General features: G+C 40.4%; 1 protein-coding gene across 1 annotated transcript in view; it reads left to right on the top strand.

Moving 5' to 3' along the window:
- POU6F2 (POU class 6 homeobox 2) overlaps positions 1–16,639 on the top strand; it is a 479,743-nt gene that overhangs the window by 207,390 nt on the left and 255,714 nt on the right. The window contains exons 3-4 of the mRNA XM_058445593.1: positions 8,475–8,566; positions 11,625–11,853. Coding sequence (XP_058301576.1) covers positions 8,475–8,566; positions 11,625–11,853 — 321 coding nt within the window. The remainder of the gene's footprint in view (positions 1–8,474; positions 8,567–11,624; positions 11,854–16,639) is intronic.

Here is a 16,639-nt window from a genome sequence, read left to right as displayed (position 1 = left end):
GGAGGGTGGGATCTTGCAGAAAGAACTACAGCCTTCTTTGGCCTTGCCATTTCCACTCCACAGTAGTGTAATGCAGGTGTCAGGTAAGAAAACATGGACTAGCTCCCCTCACTTTGCCTATATCTCCTCACCTCCAAAATGCTCTTCTCTTTCTCTCTCGTCACCTAAGCTAGTCCCAAAATTTCAAAGATTTTTTAACAGCTTTGGCAATTTTTCAAGCACATTTAAAGCCAGCTCTTGGTAATTCTTGCTGATTTCATTATAGGTAGGTAAACTGAAAACAATTTAAAGCTAGGCCAATCACACTGCCTTGAAGAATCTAAATCTTGTCCCCTTGTTGTCAAGCTCCCCAGTGATTTGGCAGCTAGCCAGGAGAGAAAAATCTGTGTTGTTAGTGAAAGTGAAACACTGTCACAAAAGTAGAGCTACAGCTGAAGAAAGGCAGGTGACACCTTTCAAATGCTTCCTTTTTTGAAGAATTCATACGTTATCTATTATCAGCATAGATAATGAGTTAGAAAACAAAATCATAGTTTATCTTAATTTCCCACCAAATGATATGTTTAGGAGGTTATTCATAATGACCTGTAATAGACATGTTGATGATTTCTAGGTTTGATTTCTTGTTGGGGAAAAAAAGCCATGTTTAAATTCCTCTGTAGACATAAGCATTCTTAAGAATTTGCACTAATTTGGGCCAGGCGCAGTGGCTCACGCCTGTAATCCCAGCACTTTGGGAGGCTGAGGCAGGCAGATCACCCGAGGTTAGAAGTTCGAGACTAACATGGCAAAACCCTGTCTCTACTAAAAATACAAACATTAGCTGGGCATGGTTGTGTGTGCCTGTAATTCCAGCTACTCAGGAGGCTGAGACAGGAGAATCGCTTGAACCCAGGAGGTGGAAGTTGCAGTGAGCCGAGATCAAGCCACTGCACCTAGCCTGGGCCACAGAGTGAGACTCCATCTCCAGAAAAAAAAAAGAAAAAAGAATTTGCACTGATTTAGAAAAGCGACTTTCTTGAAGCAGTTTTAAGTGTAGGGACAATTTTCAAAATTTGAGGATCCTTCCTGAGGTTTCTTGCTGAGGTTTATTGAAGGAAAACCAGTAACCCAAAATTGTATGGAAACCGAGTCAGTGGAATCGGCAGCGAGCTGTGGGGAGGGCCCCTTTCACGGGCAGGTGACGGCTGCAGTCTCACAGAGCCCGACAGCCCACAGAACCCCATGGCTGGGATTTAATGCCCTGAGGTCACCATCCTGAATTTCTTCAGAATTTGTCTGTGAGTTTGTGTTTTATGAGTAAAGTCCAATGGGACATCTGAGCGTGTAGGAGGATGGAGGGGGTTTAGAGTTTCCTCACCTCCCCAGGACAGGACGGGCTCCGGCTGCCCACTCTCTGCCCCTGGCGGCCCTGGAAGCCTGAGTGTGGCTGTCACGTGCTCCACTCTGCCCTTCTCAGGGGGCTTGGTCTCAGGTAAGGGGAAGATCATATGCTCAGCGTGCAACTCATCAAGGGTCTTCCTGCTCAACCCTGATCCAGGTCTCCAACACATCTCAGTGGGAAGGTTACAATCCCTTGGGTTCGCCCATCTGCGATAGGTTGGGGTGGTGCCTTGGGGAAGGAGAGATTGATTTCCCAGCCCCAGGCCAGGACCTGCAGAGGAAAATATCTGAAAAATGCATGTTTATTTTGCACTGATCCCCCCAAATTATTTAACCCCACTGGCACAGAGCTGAGCAAGGACGAAGCAAGAGGGAAGCAGCTTAGATGGGCATGAAAGCCCAGAACGTGTGGCTGCACCATCTGTGGATTCCAGAGCTCAGCTATCAGTTATAAGGAGACTCTGTCCAGGAATGGAGTGAAGTGTTGAGGGCGCCTCCTAGCAATGACCTTGTCAGAGCCAGTGTGCATTTCCTGGGAGAACTGTGGTGAAATGAGCAAGGCTTCTTAGATTTAAAAAGGCATTTTAAAAATTAAACTATTATTGGATGCTCTAAAATCTGTGTCTGACTTCTTTCCACTGATTTTGACGCATACCTCCATCGTTTTAAGAATTTGAACTCACTGTGATGTACCTCAACACCACCATACACACATACATATGGAGATACATACATATGTATCTACATACAAAAGCCTGGAGCTGGCCTGTGGGAGATACAAAATGAGTTAGAGACTTTTCCCTGAAAGAACTTACACTCTTGTAGAGATAGCAGTACTCAAGGAATAATCTCTACTCCCAAAGTTCTCTAACTGCCTAAAGTATGTCATGGAATTTTGCTAAAATACATTTGATGACTATCTCCTTTTTTCATGTCTCTCTGAGAAAAAGTATTTACAGAAATTGAGAACTTTATTGGCCTGGATATCACCCAGGAGTTTAGCTCTGCTTTTGTTAGATAGATGTGAAAACAAATGATAAAAATTTGTTGGAGAAAGACTGAGGGCTATTTAGTAAATTTTGAGGAAAAAAGGTCATTAAAGTCTTCTATAGCACAGACTAAATCTACATATAAAAAATCAAGCAATTATTGAGGAATTTTGGCAGAAAGTACAAAAACATCTTCAGTCCAAATAAGAGATTTGTAGGATTTCTTTTTGTACTTTATCTAACTGTCCCAAATCTCCCTTTGGCTTTTCATGTATAGATGCAGCCATAAAGTAAAGATTTAGAACCACTTAGGACCTAGACTCCTCACCCAAAGAAAGCTGGACTTCCTTCTGCTGGAGCCAGATAAGTACTCACTGTAAGAATAAAGAAATGCATTTTTCATATTAATGTAATCAGACAGTCTTGGTTCTCCAGGCCTCAATAGGTGAATTTACAAGTACCTGACAATGTAATTTGCAAAAACGTACAAACCCTTTTGTGGATTAATGAATGTTTGATTTCCAAGCATGGCTTGTAGAATTAGCCTTAGAGTCTCAGATTCTACTAAGGGTCTGTACAGTGTTCTGTACATAAATACCTGTGTGGCCAGTATCATAAATTCTAACTTGCAATAAAAAGTGGCAAGCAGTGGCAGTAGCTCAGCAGAGATTTTTATAGACACTTCCACTCCCTCCTTGGTTAGTAATCTTGAAAAAATTGAAAGGAAGAGAAGTTTAATTTAGAGGGGACTTTTGCTCTGCTTAGCTGGGATTCTCACACCCAACATGAAATAATAATGCATCCAACTGTCCGTCTTAGAATAAGTAACCTTTGTGTCACCTCCTTCAGTGGTGGAAACTGCAAACAGTGGGTGAGAAAGGTATGAATACCAGAGAAAGCTGAGGGATCTCTGTGACCTTCATGTGATTATGTTTGTGGTAATGCAGAGAGCACAGAAATCCAAACTCTCTATCCAAAGAACCCAATTCATAAAAAATGCATTGGTCATTAACCAGGGAATCTTAAGCACTGTACTTTGGAGGGATCGCTGATGCATGGGAGAAAGCGGAGCTGCTTTGCTTGGGATGAGCAATTCATATTTGCAATTCTGTTCCTTTCTCAATCTGCCCTGGCCGTCATATCCTCTTTGCAAAGGGTAAGGCTCCAGAAAGGAGTATATACTCTCGGGATTAAAAACAGTATATTTGTTTCTTAAAATGACTTACTTGGAAGAGTCAACTCCAAAAATAGGGAAGAATTCAAAACTCTGTGCAAGAGTGAACATCTATTTTACTTTTAGTGTAGCTAAGAGATGCTGAGCCTGGTTTCCCTTGGTTAATGAAAATCTATTGTACCAATTTTTTTTTTTAAAAAAGAATTTGAAAAACAAAAATGAACTTGCTATGAGGAGTGCGGTGACAGTTATTGGTGATGGTTGTTCAGGGACTCATCTTGAGCTGGGTGGAGAGAGTGGAGTGTGGGAGGCTTGGTCCTCAGGAGGGCACTGAAGAAAGGAGTGTTGTGCTTAGGTGGTCGCCCCTCTCAGCTCTGTGGGTCACAGTCCCTCCAGAGCAGAGGGATCTGCAGGCAACCCTGTGGGTTTTGGATGCGAGATCAACCCTGGGACCAGTGGTGCTGAGTGAACAATGCCCTCTGACAACCAGGTCTTATAACAATGAATAATAAGTTGTATCCAAGTGTACCATCCAAACTCCTAATCAGTATTTTGATGTCTTCACCATTTATGACCTGTCACTTCCATAATAGATTCAAAACGGTTTCTTGTATTTGCAGAGAATTAACTTCTATTATGTAGCTATTTTAAATTTTATATTATGATCCCTTTAAAATCAATTATATTTTTAAAATTACCTGTGAACAAATCATAATTACAAAACAGATGTATCTGAGATGATTCCTCCCTTGCTAAGCTAGAAGTCAATCAGGATTATGATAAAAGAATGGTGCAGATAAAGAAGCTTGGAAGGCCAAGGGGATTACACTAGCTGCAGACCCATCTGCCATTCAGAAAACTGATTGCATATGGCAGTCTCAGTGCAGAGATTCAGCCTTGCCTGGGTAACATCTAAGCCACTGCTGGCTCCCTGTGGTCTTCAGTCACAGGTAGAGTTTCATAAAACATTCACATGAGCTACCCTTTAGATGCTCTGTCAGTAGCCTCATGAGGGATATCAACCTCTGTGTTCAGGAAGCTCCACAAATGATTCACAGGCCTGGGTGAGAACCACTTCTATAAGCCATGGTCTGTGTAAAAATTTGGAAACTTTGCCACTATCTTTGTGCCATATTTCCTGATTGTGCTACTATGGCCTAAAGGAAGCACTATATACGCAAACATCTTGCTTTGTAGGCTCTTCAGGACCCAACTATTTAGTTGAGTTCCAAACATTCATCCAGTGGTACCAAGGACAGAGTTAGGGTCAGTGCACAGTGGCCACCTGTAGCCAGTGTGCAAGAGAATGTGAACTCCACACAAAGGGACAGAGGGGCAGGAATATGAATTGAGTTGACTTGGGGCAGGTCACTATTATAGACAAATTAAATAATGTTAAATATTATTAGATTAATTACAATTTAGGCCGGGCATTGTGGCTCAAGCCTAAAATCCCAGCACTTTGGGAGGCTAATGTGGGAAATGGAGTGAGATGATTTCTGTACCCAAAAAAAAAAGAAAAAATTAGCTGGGTGTAGTGGCTCGCTCCTGTAGTCTCAGCTACTCAGAAGGCTGAAGCAGGAGGATTGCTTGAGCCCAGGAGATCAAGGTTGCAGTGAGCAATGGTCACACCACTGCACTCTAGCCGGAGCAACAGAGTGAGATACTATTTCTCTCAAAAAAAATACAAATTAAATATTTTTATTAAATAATAATAATCAAAAGAAATAGCACTTATATGGCAAGCATGCACTGTTTCAAGAAAGTTACGTATATATTAGTTCATTTAATCTTCACAACAGCAATGCTGTGAGAGGGGTACTGTTGTTATCCCTGACTTTTACAAGGTGATGCATGAAGTTGGAAACCAAGCCAGAGTTCACATTCTCAGTTAAGTGGTAGTGCTAAATTTAAACCCAGGCAGAGTTTAAATTTTTTTAGAGTTCTTGGTTTTAACTCTTACACCAAACGGCTTTTAATATCTAAATTGGAATCAAGGTAGAATTTGCCAATAAGCTAATAATTTAAAGATATTTCCAAGGTTTATGTTAAACAACAGTGAGTAGTCAAGTGGATGCCAGTACCTGTCTTAAAGGAATTATATCACTGCTGAATTAAAAGCCAGACCCCTATTTCTATTGAAAAAGAAATGTGAATGAAATGACAGCATAAAGTGATGAACCAGCAGCACAGCCCCTGTCCCATAGAGCTCATAGTTGCTGCCTCAAAAGCATAGGCTGCTAACTTCAGAACAGACTTCAGAGAGCTTTCCTGGAATTCCTTGGTCTCAGAGATGTAACACATTTCCTAGGCTCCTGGTCAGGAGGAACCCATCCAACCCATTCAAGTTTGTGTTTTTATATCTGTGCCCATGAAAATATCCAACGTCAAATTCTCTGCAAACATTCAGCTAAGTGTTACTTCAAATCTCTCTGAAACCCTTAGCCAACACCATTTATTCATTCTGACTTCCTGATTCCCCCTCTGTCTCTGAGAAGGCCCCTGATTCCAGAGCCGCCTTCCAAACAGACGGATTAGTTTATGGTCCTACAAGGTTATGCGTGATACATGCGTTTGGGGAAAATGGGGATGCACACTAAGAAGAAACATTACTTTTGGATCCAGGCAGGAGAGCATACATAATCTCCTCTAGAGCCTGTGAAAGACTTCATTTTACACATGAAATTGTGTGGAATTGCCGTGGACTGCACTGAACGTGGTTTTTGAGAATTAACCAGCCTCAGAACAAGCTACTGAGCACCAGCTAGGCCTCAAAGCAACAAAGAATAAATGTAAGCAAATGTAATCTGTGTAAAGTTGAAGGGAACAAATGCACAATCTTGTTGACACAGTGCCTGTGTGAGACCAATCCCAAACATTACGATGGCATGCATTAGAAACACAGTCAAAAAGTGGGCTTGGTATGCATGAAAGAAACAAGAGACAGAAGGGCTTGGCATGGTATAGAAATTTTTTAGAATGAAGGTATTCATTTTCTAATTGCTTAAAAGGGCTTTTCTATTTTTCTGTGCATTGTAAAAACATTCTTTTCGTAGTCTGGTATAAAAACCCATGCCTGGCAGGTATGGGAAAACAACCAAATTTTTAAAAAATTGTGCATTTTTAGCCATTTGAGAATTTACCTAATCTGAATATTTGATCAAAACATCACTTTGAAACCTCATAAGCTCTTTGAAGTACATAAATTTCTGCTGAGAATTTTAGGGCAAAATTGGACTTGGGTATATAAGAAAGAACAGAGACTTGCAAGGTTTTCACTGCACAAGCCATCTCCCAGCTTAAAACGCCGTGCTTTTAAGCATAATAGGTAAATTACATATAAAAAATTTAGAAGAAAGGTCTTCTGCATATTATGAGGAAATGGTTGGCATCTTATGATGGGTCATCTTACCCTTGTTATTAAATGACAGCAATCATTAAAATGCCAAACATATTTTGACAGAATTCACTTTATAAAATGTCAGCAAGTCTGTGTTTTTATTAGTTTGTTCCAAATCAATTTAGAAATTTCAATAGAACGCTTGTAAGTATTCCCCAAGCAATGTCCATTCCTGACTTTCTGCACAAAAAATATTACAAATTAATCAGATTTTCAGATTTCTGCATAATGGCTTTGCACATTTATTGCTTAATCCTATTATAAAATGCTGTTATGATTGACACATTGTGGTGGAGATAGAAGTCAATTGAATAATATGTAGCAGTCAATTTTATTTGTAGCTTAATGTGCTGAAGTATTTTCCCCCGTTTCCATTATTTATAAGTCTGTCCCTTTGGAGAATATATAGGAGAATTTGTTTTAAATGAGCCAATAATACCTTCTTTAAAATTTATAAGTGTGACAGAGTCATATCTTTTTTTCTGGGTTGTCCATGGCATGCTGGTAAACAGGGTTTGAATTGTCTTCCACTTGTTATTCATAGGACAAACGTCAGGAAAGAGGATCTTGTTAAGGTTTGCTTGGAATTGGATTTCAACCACCCATTAGAAAACTCCAAGGAAACAACGCTACCAAGTAGAAATTCTCAAAAATTGCCACTGGTTTTATTTGTTTGTTTGTGTATTTATTGTTTCTACCACTATCTTACCTGCTATAGTTTGTCCTGAAACAAAGCACAGAAGCACACATAGAGAAATGACCATGTTAAAAGGGTTTGAAGGATTTGCTCTTTGGTGGAATTTCATTTTTTCTGCTTTGCTGTCCAATAGGATTCCGGTAAAAGAAGCAAGTTGTGTTCTGTGCTTAGCATGGCGGAGCTCCCTGGAGCCATTGTGGGATTCCTACTGTTTCAATTAGCACCTGGGACACTTGCTTAGGGAGAGCCGTATTCTTTTTAGAACACTGTATAAGGTGATATGGAAAAAGGCTTTGTTTTCAGGAAAGTGATGTCATAAGATTCAGTGTTCAAAGAGTACAGAAGAAGAACTTGGGAGTATGAAGGAGATGGGGAAAGCCATATTAGGGAGTATGAAGGAGATGGGGAAAGCCATATTAGGGAGTATGAAGGAGATGGGGGAAGCCATATTAGGGGAAATATTGATGGACTTGGTCATATCTGAGATCACACTTTGTTTAATTTTAGGAAACTAGATTAGCTGTGGCTCGCCTGTACTTAAAGGGTGCAGTTTCCCACACATATGACATACTGGCATACTCTATGCAAACTGACTGTGCTACATTCCCTGCTATTCTATTCTTCTACCTCTTGATGAACTTGGCCATCCTGAATGTCTCTCATCATTATTTATGCAGTTGATAAGTGATTTGAGCACTGGAGATATTGATAAACCACTCTGTTGTATCATCTATGCCTTAATGTTATGTGACATCACAGGAAAATGGGGTTTTGTGTGCAGTTCCCAGGCTGGATCATATATTAAGAGAGCATTTCTCTTTTGAATTCCAGGGGCCAGAGGAAACCTGGCACTATCAGAGCCAGGCACTCCTGACCAACACCAGGCCAGTCAGACCCACCCCCCATTTCCAGTTGGGCCACAGGTCAGTATCTCGCAACTGCTTTCTACTGGGCTGCATTTAGGATGGTTTAACCATATAAATAACCAAATAAATAATAATGAGTTAAATCCAATTAACTCCAACAGAGCAAAGATGGTAATAAATTTTCGTATGAAAAGCTGTATGACTACATTATTTATTAAATACCACCAAGAAAATATGTGTTTGCAAAACTCTTCTCTCTTCTTAAAGGAAAGGTTGGCTTTAATCATGTGGAAACACTTTTTTTTTTTTTAACTTAAAACCCACTACAATTGTGCTGTTGGTTACTGTGCAGTTTCTTGGAAAGTAAAACTTTAATGACTGGAGTGTGAAGAAAATTAAGTTGTTTCAACCTTACTATAGCCATTTTTGAAATACAAGATGTGATTTAATATAAAAAAGTTAATGCAATTTTAATGCAAGTTCAGCTTATTGGGTTTGACAATACTGTACATCACACATAGCTCTTGCATTAATAAAGAAATACAATCATTATTTTTTAAAGTCCAATATTTGTTTTTTTGCAGCCTGGTGTGGGCTATATGGAGATGTAGAACACAGTTATAAAAGGCTGGGCTTTTTTTTTTTTTCCTTTTTACCTGTATCATTTAGTGTGAAGCTTTCAGAGTTCATCCTGCTTTTTTGGAAAGAGAAGCTGAGACTTGGGCCTTTCTCTCCCTTTTGTTGTCATTATTGCTCCTGGAAGTTAATGACTTTAAGCACATTGAAGGCTCACCCAAGTTTAGAGTGAGGGTTGGCCTTGACATTCTTATTCCACTTGCCACCAAGACTCCCTATGGCCTCAGATCCCATAGTCCATCTCGGAGCACAGATCACCCCGTGCCTGTGGACAGAAAGCCTGGGGAAATGTCTGCTGGCTTATGGAAGCCTAGAGAGTTTTCCTGGGACTCTCAGGAACAGGATTTTTGGTGTCATACGCTTTATAATTGTATGCTTGTAACATTGTGCGTGTGTTCATGTAATTATGTGTGTCTGTGTGTGTGTATGCCTGCACACTTGCCTGTGAACATACTGGGGGTAACACACTCTAATGCCTTCAGGTTGGGTAGGCAGCCCCACAGGCCCAGGTCAGTGAGGAGTGGTGGCCCTTTGACAAACTGGAGACTGCATGCCCTGCCTTGAGCCCACAAATCCTATTTTTAAAATGCTGCAGGCCAAAACCCCCAAATCTATGACCCATATATTGTCTGAGAGCTACTAATTTACCTTCCCTCTTACCATAATATCACTACTGGCAGTGATGTAACACCTGGAATCTGAGGGCCAGCATATAATTTTGTATTCATTCCCAAAGTATATTTATTTTGCTCATTAGAATAACTGTACTTCTTCAAAAAGAGAAGCACAGTTACTTGGTGTGAATTTAACAAAGTGCACAAATACATTAGGAAGCAAGGCCTGTGGGGTCTAAAGCAGCAGTTCTAAACTCAGCTGTGCAGAATCCTAGGGCTCTGCAGAGTCTCCCCCAAAGGGTCCTGAAAGGAACACTGCAGGGAATGGCCAAAGTGTGGGCTTAGCCCTCTCCACACCTCCCCTCATTCTTCAGATAAAGCAGCCCCACTTCTCTAAATCTGTTCTTTGTATTGGAGGGGATACAAGAAAGGGGTAAAACATAGGCTCTGGAGCAGCCTTCCTGGGCTTGAACTTGAACCCCCTCTCAACTAGACATGGAACTTGGGCAAGTTACTAACCTCTCTGTATCTCATTGGTAGAATAACTACAGCATTAGAATAGTGCCTGGTTATTATGCGTTGGGCTTGGTAGTATGCCTGTATTTAATTACCTGCCTCTCACATAAGAGCTTTGCACTGGTTCTTGTAGAAGAACAACAGATATGGGATTATTATGTTCCACATGGCTCCCATAAGGCTGCAATGAAACTCCTGAATCGACTCTAAGATCAAATGACTCTTGTGGTCATCTGGCTTGACCAGGACAGGAGTCCTTCCCATGTCATCCTGGTGAAGAGCCCACGTGCTGCACTCAAAACATGCCCAGCAGCTGCCTTTCCCTACCAGAGAAGGGCTGTTCCTTCCATAGTGGATGTAAACATGTGTTTGTATAATATCATTTTAATTGGGCAAATGACGTTAGAGTAATAACAAAAGAATTATTTTCAAAGCTTTTAAGTTTTATCCACATCAAATGTTTTTATGTCTTATATTCAGTTTTAGATCTTGTCATTGTACATACATAATTCTACCATTTTAACAATAATCATTCAAGTTTACTTAATAGTTATCCAGCTTATTTTCTATTGTATTCTCATATTACAAACATTTTCTATTTTTCTAAAGAGGTGTCATAATGATCCATTTTAATGACTATGCAATATTTCATCTAGTTTAGTACTGTAATAAACTATTTTCAATATTTATGTATTTTGAAACAATGCATGTTTTTATGCAGTTATCTTATTTCCTTTTGAATAATATCTTCAAGCTGTATCCTAGGAGTATATTCTGAGTTAAAGGGGGATAACTATTTTTGCAGCTCTTGATAATCTATTTCTAAATTGCTTTCCAAAAGGATTATGCTAGTGTACATCTCCCCCAGCCATCGATCTGCATAATGGTGTCAATACAGACTTTCCAGCATTGAGTAAATTTTATGCATTATTTCTGTTAATTTAAAAGTCAGAAGTAGTATTTCGTTGCTCTTTTTGAATCAAAAAATCCCACTGATCCCAATGAGTTCTTTCTGGAACAACAGAGAATAAATTAGCTGAGAGCTTCAAATATATGAAGATAGGATCAAATGGAAATTCATTGGAAGAATAGCATATAAACGTAAGTTATTACTTGTAAAGGTATTTGAGTTCCTCAGAAGTCCAAACCAAATGAAATTTTCCAAAGAAATCAATGAAATGCAAATTTGAAAATTTTTTTCTACCAATCTTTTTTTAAATGAGATAGAGCATGTTTTTTGGTACTTCTTCAGGAACTTTCTGACCCTACTTAAATGGAAGGAAGATGTTTTTAAAACCCATGCCTTGGTTCCACAGGAAAGTGAGCTAGCTGTATCTGTTTCCTTGCAGCCACTTCTGACGGCACAGCAGTTAGCTTCTGCTGTGGCTGGCGTGATGCCGGGAGGCCCCCCAGCCCTCAACCAGCCAATCCTCATTCCCTTCAACATGGCGGGACAGCTAGGAGGCCAGCAAGGACTGGTTCTCACACTGCCAACAGCGAATCTCACCAACATCCAAGGGCTGGTGGCAGCAGCTGCAGCCGGAGGCATTATGACTCTGCCATTGCAAAATCTACAAGGTAATCCATAGTGTCCATGGGCCACATAAGGCTCTACCCATTGGCCAGTATTCTCTGAAGTGGACAAAAAAAAGTGCCAAGAATGGTGAATATCGTTCAGAGTTGCTTCTGCCCTAAATGATATGGAACGCTTCCGTAGGAAGCAAAGTTTTCAGTTGTCTGTGAATCCTGAGCTTGCACAAGCCATTGGTTTTATCAATCCTCATTTCCTAACATTGGTATCAAAACTTTTCAGATCTCCTGGAAGCATTTATGAGTCATCATTGCATGACATATCAAAAACTTAAAAGTAAAATTCCTGTGTTGTTATTTGAAGACCTGAGTTATCATCTCACCAATTCTTCAATTTAGCCATGGTTAAAGAAAAGTTAGAAGTTGCTTGTTTGTGTTTGAAGTGATTGGAACATCTCAAATACAAGATATTATTTGGAATAATTTATTAATGATTATTTTGCTCTACAAAATATGTTTTAGTTATAGTTATTAAACAAAAATTGTGTTACTTGAGCTCATATTTTGCAATGAGAAAAATAGACTTGTATGTTGACCTTTTATATTACAGGGACATATAACAAGTCAGACTCTAATTTTACTTAGGGAGGGTAGTTGTCTTGATATTATGAAGGTTTTGACTTTTCTTTAAAAGATTTGATAGCATTGACTGATAGATTGATTTACAAAAGATTCTGTCAGAGGAAGAATTATTTTGGTGGAAAATGACCTGAATATAAATAGGATGCCTGCTAAAGAGAAAATGAATTTATTTTGGACTAGTCAAAGATGTTTGTTTTCTTCATATATATATAAATATTAACAATTAAATTTTTTGCAAAACGAGGGCTCATCTGGGTAAGTTATCAGAATAGCAGTTTAAAATACTTTTTTAGTTGGTCAAATGTTAGGGCTTCATATAATTTATTGGAGAATCAGTCCACAAGACTAAGAAACAGACCAAGTAAGAACTGTTAACTCTTGACCCAACCTTCTTTCCATGCTCTGTGTTCTGCTACCCCACCCATTGTTGCCACTTCTTGACTTCCATTTTAATGTTTAAAACAAAGTCTCTTTGTACCATTAAATTGTGCCAAGAAACCTGCCATTCATAAATCATGCATGCCCAGGATACGCTAATGCACAAACTTTGCTTGTTTCAAATTTGAGAGTGCCTGGGAAGCCAGATCTCAAGATCAAGCAAATAAAGCAAGAATACACAAGGTGAAAGCCGAAGCAACAAAGTGTAGGGAGAGGCTTTTTAATGTAGGTGGATGATGAAATCTTAATGAAGAAATGGGCATTATCAAAATGCAGCCTTCCATTTGGAACATTTGTGCTTATGGGTATATTGAATATGATAAATAAACATAAGCTCAAAGAGCTCCTAGGCCACGAATTAATCCTGCTTGGTTAAGATGGATGCCAAAAATCAGAGTTTAAAACAAAAAGTAGGCTTGTTATTTCTTGATCATGGTTTGGTATTCTTAAGATATTAGTACCTGTTTTTTTAAGAGTTCAAAATTAATGATTGGTCCAACGTGGACTTCTTCCACCAAGATTTTCCCTTTTGTTTTTGTTTGTTGTAAATATCAAAGTTCACTATTAGCTTATAGTTTGGAGTTTGGTTCTTTGAGGCACCTCTGGTTTCAGAAAAGGAATCCCAAGCTTTGTAGCCTGATTAAGTAGCAGAAACAAAAGCACTTGCTTTTCTTATCCCTGGGCGCTTCTGATACAATTTCCCTCTCAGCATCATCTTCAGAAGTGGGTTGGAGTTGACGCCCAGGCTCTTGTCTGCTACACAAGCACAAGTGAACATTTCCCCCTTTGTCTTCCTCTAAAATTTCACTGACGTTGGAGGGAAGGTGATGAGGTTATTAGAATAAAACACCTCCCAGTTGCAAATCAGCTGGTTATAGGAAAAGCTTTCTAATTAGGCTTCACATCAAGCTCCTTCCCCAATGCCTTCTTCTTTAATATCTTTGTGAATGAATCCCAAGTCCTAAATCACTGTCAGGATCCAGGGAAGTTCTACCTTCCAATTTCCTTGGGATTTTCTATTCTTTTCAGGTAACCCAGAAAGAGGTGGTCATCCTAACGAGAAGTTCAAGGGCAATAAGGATGGTAATCAGGAAAAGTCTCATGCCTCAAAAGTGCCCAAGATAAATGTCCACCACCTAAAGGGCAAAGCCAGTGGTTGTCTTGTAATCAGTCCACCAGCAGCCATCCCAAAGCTGATTTTCCCACCTTTAGGCGACCTATTGCACAGCCCTTGACAATCCCTAGGCAGAATCAATGGCTTGTGGAGCTTTCCAGGTTATGTTGCAGAAGCAGTGGGACTCTTGGGATGGTGAGTGAATGTCTGACAGGCTGAAAGGTCATCTGCAGGGATTCTGAGATTGAGCTAGTTTTCAAGATGACCTCAAATCTCATCCTGTCTCAAAGGTGAGAGTTAAGGGTGAGAGTCTTGTAAATGGACTATCAGTACCTTAGAAGGAATCCTTACATGCATTCATACAGTCAACAGCAAGGGGAGAAGGCTATTTCCTTTCCCCCATCTCTTTCCTATACAATAAATACAGCAACCTCAGCCCAAGGCTTTTCAGAGTCTTTAAAAATGACTCTTAAGTCTGCTCATCTATAATAAACACCCCACTTCTCCAGTGATTTTATAAAACAGATTTGGTGGGTCATTGTGAGGGGGAGGTTGCATACTTAGTCTGCACACCTAGTCTGAAGCAGAGCCTGTTACCATGTAACATGCTTGGTCATGAATAGTTCCCTTTTCCTCATTGTGAAGTGTTAAGCTTTTATTCATGAAACAGTTCGGCCAACTGGAATTATCTCCAGCCTTCCTACCCAGCCCTCCAGCCTGTCTATTCTTCTAGCTCAAAAGCCACAAATTTGCTAGGATGAAAGGAAAAAAAAGTTGCTGACATCAGTCTCTTAATGGTTTGGAATTCAGGGATAAGATTTCAAATATTTTCCTTTTTACTGAAGTGATTGAGAGCGTGTTCATTTACATCCCCTATCAAGTCACACGGAATAGCTCTCGGAGCCTCGGAGGCCATGATTTACACATGTATTTTAATGAGCACTCGTGACATGCTGTTACACTGAGAGCAGCTCTTCTCTACTCTGACAGCGGGGGTCATATCACAATCTCCTCTTAAAACATGGTCCCCAGACCAGTGGCATCAATGTCTCCTGGGAGCTTGCTGGAAATACAGGATCTCAGGCTCTACCCGAGATACCCAAGAGCTTCTGAACAGAATCTGCATTTTTAAAAGATCCCCAGATATTCCCCATGCACATTAAAGTTTAAGAAATGCTGATCTAGGGAGATTATTCAAAGTTCATTAGGCATCTCCCTGCCTTAGTCTGTTTGGGCTGCTATAACATAAAAACCATAGGTAGGGTGATTTATAAACAACAGATTGTATTCCTCACAGTGCTACAGCCTGGGAAGTCCAGGATCAAGGCACAGGCAGATTCTGTTCTGGTGAAGGCCCACTTCCTGGTTCATAGATGTCTGTCTTTTTACTGTGTCCTCCCACCACAGAAGGTATGAGAGAACTCTCAGGGTTCCTTTTATAAAGGCACTAATTTCATCATGAGGGCTCCACCCTTATGACCTAATCAACTCCCAGAGGCCCCACCTGCTGATACAATCACCTTGGGGGTTAGGATTTCAACATAAGAACTTCGTGGAGTGGAAGAAACAAACATCCAGTCCATGGCATCCCCCAGTATCACCAGCAGCCAGAATCAGAGACTCTTATGATAATGGATGACCCACATGAAGGCAGTGAATGTCCTCATTAATGCTCCCGCTCTCACTCACCACCCCAGGCCTCCAGATGAGAATGACAGAAAGGAATAATGTGTGGGAACATTTTTGCTTCTGTTAGGACTTTCATATCCTCAAGACCAAGGGAAGTTCTCTTACATAATGGAAGCCCTCTTGAAGTCCTTGATCTGAGATTTTATCCAATGAAAGTCTTGCTTTGCTGATAAAAAAGACCTTATAACTCAACAGAAAACCTGTATGCGTGGCCTGGAGATTGTTTTCTCTTTCTCTCAGATCCTTCCCAGCAAGAAAGAGATTGATTCCTGTCTCATCAGTGATGAGTTCTTATTTTAAGAAGATACACAGTTGTAAGGAGTTAGACATCTTGCAGGATCCTAGGAACAGTCCTGTAACCCAGCCTCACTGGAACCTGGAATGAAATTTGGGCATTAGAGCACCCAGCAAACCAGCCTCATCCTCTCCTCTGCAGGAGGCAGGCATCTAATCCCCACACCCAGAATGACTAATGACCCATCTCCCTGTCTTCTCCTGCTCCCTCCAGGACGTTTCTCTACTGCATTGGTTGGCTTTTGGCTGAACCATAATTCCAGTTCACTCATGTTCCATTTTGTCTCCTCTAAGGTCAGGCATCTTTCCAATTCAAGTACCTGTCAGGAACTCTCCATTTTTCTCTGTCTCCATCATCTTTATCTTTATCCTTATCTCCATGTCTGTCTAAAATTCTGAGTATCCAAGAGAGAAATAACCATGAGGCTGAGCCTTTTAATTTAAGCTATCTCATGTCACTGGCCAGACTGGAGATTGACTGCCCCCGGATTGAGACGTTCATTTCTGTCCTCTCGGCTATGATGTCGGTGGGAAGTGGGAAGCCAGAATGATGTGGTATGGGACATGGACAAGTGAGCTTAAGAAACAAGCTGAGCCTCTCTCATCAGCAGAAGGGGTGGCAGGTAAGGCAGGCTGGACATTGGCCTTTCTCTTGGG

Source organism: Hylobates moloch, unplaced genomic scaffold, assembly GCF_009828535.3.
Source record: "Hylobates moloch isolate HMO894 unplaced genomic scaffold, HMol_V3 SCAFFOLD_1, whole genome shotgun sequence".
NCBI lineage: Eukaryota > Metazoa > Chordata > Mammalia > Primates > Hylobatidae > Hylobates > Hylobates moloch.
The sequence above is the reverse complement of the archived record's forward strand: the minus strand, read 5'-3'. Positions and strand labels throughout refer to the sequence as shown.